The sequence below is a fragment of the Orycteropus afer genome, unplaced genomic scaffold (genome assembly GCF_000298275.1).
Source record: "Orycteropus afer afer isolate SDZICR_OR568_19922 unplaced genomic scaffold, OryAfe1.0 scaffold00064, whole genome shotgun sequence".
NCBI classification, from domain to species: Eukaryota; Metazoa; Chordata; class Mammalia; order Tubulidentata; family Orycteropodidae; genus Orycteropus; species Orycteropus afer.
In genome coordinates, this window is record NW_006921651.1 from 5,282,646 (window position 1) to 5,288,236 (window position 5,591).

Genomic DNA, 5,591 nt, shown 5'->3' on the forward strand with positions numbered 1-5,591 from the left:
AAAAGGGCTCTATTGTAAGTACTAGTTTGATCTGGGAACTACCAAAATCACAGGCTTTAGGGTCACTACCCTTAGTTTTCAAAGTGATTGAAATCTCATTTTATTTTCATAACAATTCTATTAGATGAGCTCCAGCACACACACAGGACCCCAGAGTCATCAAGAACGGAGGTTAGCTAGCTCCCTTGACGAAAGGCAGCACCTAACCTGGCAGCCCCAGCGTCGTCTTCATGCCGTGCGTCTGGCCTGTTTTTCAGGCTCTGCTGAGGTAGTGTGCACAGGAGGGCTCACTGACCTACTAATACCTCCCAGCCGATATTCCATCTCCCACCCCTAGTGCTATGGACACAATTCTTTTTCATACCTGGGCAAGTATGAGGTCAGTGTATGATTATTTATCTGGAGATATAGGTGTATGTTCGAGACGGGGAACGGGGGGGCTCAGCCTGGGCAGCTGGATCATTTAGGAAGTCCCAGATGAGGATTGTGTCATCATGTGAACTACTGACAATCTGGAATTCATCAAACTGGAGTCGGAAAACTCTTCCGGAATGCTCCTGAAGAAAAAGAAGAAACAAAATTTTCATGTTACATCTGATTATAGGACCTTTCCTCAGGGACCTACAGATTTTTTTTTTTTTTTTTACTTTGTATTTCCAGAAAATATGGCTCATACTTTTTAGGAAGATACTACTTACTTGATCCTTCTCATATTGGTAGCAACAGGCAGAATGACAAAAGATAAGAATTTGAACTGCTCAAAAGCAAAAGGTCACAAATCCAGCATTATGTCAAAAGGAGTCCATGTGTGTTGGGTGTCGAGTCTGGTGCTTTTCACTCAGTATACCTGAGGTTCATCCATGCTGCTGTGTGGATCACTGACTCATTCCTTTTTATAGCTGAGTAATATTCAACTGTACAGATTTACCACTGTTCTTTATTCATTCACTAGTTAATGGACATTTGAATTGTTCCCAATTATGAATAAAGCTACTATAAACAGTTATATTAGATCTCTGTGTGGTCACAGGTTTTCATTTCTCTGGCATACAGACCTAGCAGTGGACGGCTGAGTCCTATGGTAAACGTATGCTTAACCTGATAAGAAACCACCAAACTGTGTTCTGAAGTGGTGCGACCACTTCTGCCTTCTCACCAGCAATGTGAAGGTGCCAGCTGCTCTGATCCTTGCCAGTGCTGGGTTATTATCAGTTTTTTAAATTACAGTCATTCTAAGAGACGTGTAGTGGTGTCATTATAGCTTTGATTTGCATTTCCTTAATGACGAATAATGTTGCACATCTTTTCACAGGGTTATTTGCTCTCTACATCTTTTTGCTCATATCTTTTGCTTGTATTTTTATTGTGCTTATTTTTATTTGTCTGTAAATTTAACTTTTACTCCCTGCCCCCCAGCTTCATCGCCATTATAATCTTTTCCAAATGTAAACCAGATCATGTGACTCTTGCTCTAAAACCTTCCAATGTTCCTCCACCTTACTTTGGGTAAAACACATAGCTGTTAACATAGTGTTCAAGATCCTACCATGATCTGCCCTGTTCCTCCATTATTGCTCTGACATCAGCCATAACACTTTCCTCTTGGTCACTATGTCAATTATAGTGGCTTCTTGTTGTACTTCAGAAGTATACCTCAGCACCTCAGGGCCTTTGCACTTGCTGTTCCCGCTGGCTGGATCACTCTTTCCCCAGCTGACTGAATAGCTTGTTATCACATGATCAAATACCACCCAATTAGAGAGACCTTTCCTGAGTCCATTATGTAAACAGAGCATCCTCATCACTCTCTACTCCCTTACCCTGGTACTTCTTCTTAAAACTTACTACCCACCTGACATACTAACTGTGTACTATTTCAAGCCTACAGAAAAGCTGCAAGAAGAGCATAAGGAACTCTTTATCTAGATTCCCCAACTGTTAACATTTCAGCACATTCACTCCATCATTCTCAGTCTCTCTTTTTCTACACACATACATACTTTGTCCTCCCTACCCCTCCAAACTGAGAGTAAGTTTCAGACAAGGCTGCCCATTACTTTTAAATGCTTCAGTGTGTATATCCTAAAAGACAAGGAGATGCCTTTGTAGCCACAGTACCACTATCAAAGACAGGAAATTAACATTAATATTAACAAGACCACATAACCCATAGAGCCCATTCAAATGCAGTCAGAAGCCTCAGTAGTAAATGTTTTTTATAGCACAAATAAACAAACAAATATTTCCCCTTCGTTTTCTTCACAACACAATTCAGGATCACATGTTACAATTAGTTGCCATGTCTCTCTAGTCTACTTCAACTTAGTATGTTACTTAAACCATTATCACGTAACAGATCTGAAACTGAAGTCAAGAAGGACAGAAAACATCAGAAAGGTATTTAAAATTTTGTTCTTACATATGCCTTACTTGTTTTGGCTTCTATCTTACAAATTAATACTCTAGGAAACATTAATCATGATGTTTTGTATAGTCAAGCTGAATTCCAACGACAGCTACTGTATATTAAAACTCTGATGAGACAATAAATTTCATGAACAAAACTCTAGCTAAGAAAAAGAAACCCTTGGGTTTTGATGAGGTGGCAGACTTAGCACCTCCAGGTGAATGCTCTTGGGACTCTATTTGGCTATCTTTTTTTTCTTTTTCTTTTAATCCTTCTGCATTGATCCACTAACCTGTTGAGCTACAGAAAAATGTAACTATTTCCCCTCACCTCGCTCAGGACGCTGTATATACTCTGTACTTTTATGCCCTATAAATATCAACTGAAGCCACCCTGTCCTAATATACTGGCATCTGGCCCATTTAATTTTCTGTGGAAGCTTGTCCTCATCCCAAATATATTTTATGAAATGGTATCAGAAGCTTTCTTGTTAATGCCAATGGGGGCACATTGTCCACCAAAGAACTTAATTCCTACTCAGTAAGATTTTACTGAGGGCCGTGATGGAGTAACAAAGACAATATTTACCATCCTACCTTAAATAACTAGCAAATTGGACAAAATATATGAAGTGACTGTTTTTAATCATGAGACAAAAAACAGTATAGGATTATAATCCTTGAAGGAAGGGAAACAAATGGGGTGAGCTCTATTATCTCCTCAGCTGTCTGCCTAAAAACACATCAGGACTTAAGCATGGTAGTCTGGCTCAGTTGAAGAGATAAAGATTGGAGTTTAGAGAGACTGAGGTGGCTGAAAGATGTGAGGTTGTGTTATGAAAAAGAGGGAGCTCTGAAGAAAAAGAGCTCCAGAAATCTGTATAGGAGTCCCCTTGAATCTTTGCTAAATATTAAGATGTGCACATACAGAATGAAACTCCATGAGGTCAGGCAAAAAACAAGCAGGGAGCTGCAAACTTGTATTTAGAACTCACACAGGTATGAGAATCACTGTGTTCTCATCAGTCAAGACAGAAAGTTCTTGTTGATCACTCACGCACTTCAGTAGGGACCCCAGGAGGGCCATGACTTAGAAGCAGGGCCAAACTATCCCTAGAGACTACTGTTCGTCAGCCCCGATAAAGTATATAAATCAAGCCTTGAGTATATCAACCTGAACTGAAAGTAACTGCCACACAAACCAAAACCCAGTCTTTAAAAGAAAGTCTACAAAATCTGGTAGCATAGTGCGTGAGGCACTTGACTGCTAACCAGAAGGCTGGCAGTTCAAACCCACCAGTCACTCCTCGGAAGGAAGGCTGGGCAATCTACTTCTGTAGTGATACCGCCTTGGAAACCCAAGGAGGGGTCGCTAGAGTTGGGTCCAACTCTATGGCAAATAACAACAACAACAACAACAACAAAATCTAGATCCAAACACTCAATAATGTTAACATTCACAACATCCAGCACCAGTGGCCTTTAATAAGGAGAAAAATCAGACAACAGAAACAGACCCAGAAATGACAGAGATGATGGGGTTAGAAGATAAAAAACATAATAACATAATATGTATGTTTACACATTTAAAGGAAAACCTGAACACAGTGAAGAGAGAGTTTAAGACAAAAAAGAACCAAATGGAACTTCTAGAGATAAAAAATACAGTATCTGAAATGAATAATTCACTAGAGGGAATTACTGTAGGGAAAAAAAGAATATTAAACATAAAGACATAGCAATAGAAATGATCTGAAAGGAGGTACAGAAAGAAAAAAGGCTGTGTGTATGTGTATATGTGTGCATACACACACACGTAAATGAACAAAGTCTCAATGGTCCATGGGACAAAATTATCAAGTTATCTAGTAAGTGTAACTGATGTCTCAGAAGAGGAGAGAGGACATTAGAAATAATGTTTGAAAAGCTTCCCAATTTGCTAACAACTGTAACAAATTTATAGATCTTAAAAGCTCAAAAAGACCCAAGCAGGAAAAATAAAAACAACCACACCAAGATACATCAGAATCAAACTGCTGCAAATAAGTGATAAAGAGAAAATCTTAAAAGCAGCCAGAGGAAAAAGACATTTCATACAGAGGAATGAAGATGAACGACTTCAAGTTTCTTGTCAAAAACCCAGCCAGAAGAAAACAGAATGATGTCATTAAAGTATTGAAAGAAGCTGTCAACCTAGAATTTCTTAACCAGCAAACATATTTTTCAAACATGAAGCAAACTAAGGCTTTTTGGACAACCAAGAGCTGAGAGCATTTGTTGTTAGCGTACCTGAATACACAAAATGTTAAGGGAAGTTCCTTAAGCGGAAGGAGAATGGTATCGATGGAAACTTGGATCCACACAAAGAACAAAGAGCACCAGAAACTGCACATAAATCAAAAGAAACTACTTAAAAAAAAATTTCTTTAAAAGGTAGTTGATTGAAAAAGAAAAAAGTAGTTTACTATTAAAAGCAAAAATAATAACAAGGTATTATAGGGATTATAACATATGTAGAAGCAAAAACTATGTCAACAACAGAATGAAGAATGAGAGAGAAGAAATGAAAATACATGCTTATAAATTTCTTAATTATACATGAAGTGGTACAATATCATTTGACAATAAACTGTAAAAAATTAAAGATACAAATTGTAAACCCTAGATAAGGCCCTCAAAAAATAAGAGTGCTATATAACTAATAACAAACTAGTGGAGATGAAATGAAATCCTGAAAAAATAATCCAAAACAAGCAGGAAAAACATGGACTGGGTTGGGGAAAAACAAAGAAAAAAGTAGAAAATAAACAGTGAGATGGTAGATTACAATATTGATAATTACATGAAATGTAAATAGTTTTAACACTTTAATTAAATGCATATTGGGTGGGACAAATGATTTATGCTGGGCTGGGTAGCTGAAAAGTTTGGCAGTTTAAATCCACCCGGTGGCACTGTGGGAAAAACAGGCCTAGCAATCTGTTCCTGTAAAGATTCCAGCTGAGAAAATCCTACAAGGCAGTTCTACTCTTACAACACATGTTGCTGTTGTTGTTATGTGCTGTCAAGTCAGACCTGACTCATAGCGACCCCTCCTTGGGTTTCCGAGGTGGTATTACTATGGAAGTAGATTGCCCTATCTTCCTTCCAAGGAGTGGCTGGTGGGTTTGAACCACCAGCCTTCT

General features: G+C 38.4%; 1 protein-coding gene across 1 annotated transcript in view; it reads right to left on the reverse strand.

Annotated features, from left to right (window-relative positions):
- Nucleotides 1–395: 395 nt before the first annotated feature.
- Nucleotides 396–5,591, reverse strand: part of BTRC (beta-transducin repeat containing E3 ubiquitin protein ligase) — a 134,387-nt gene continuing 129,191 nt past the window's right edge. The window contains exon 13 of the mRNA XM_007939937.2: nucleotides 396–557. Within this exon, the coding sequence (XP_007938128.2) occupies nucleotides 396–557 (162 nt within the window). The remainder of the gene's footprint in view (nucleotides 558–5,591) is intronic.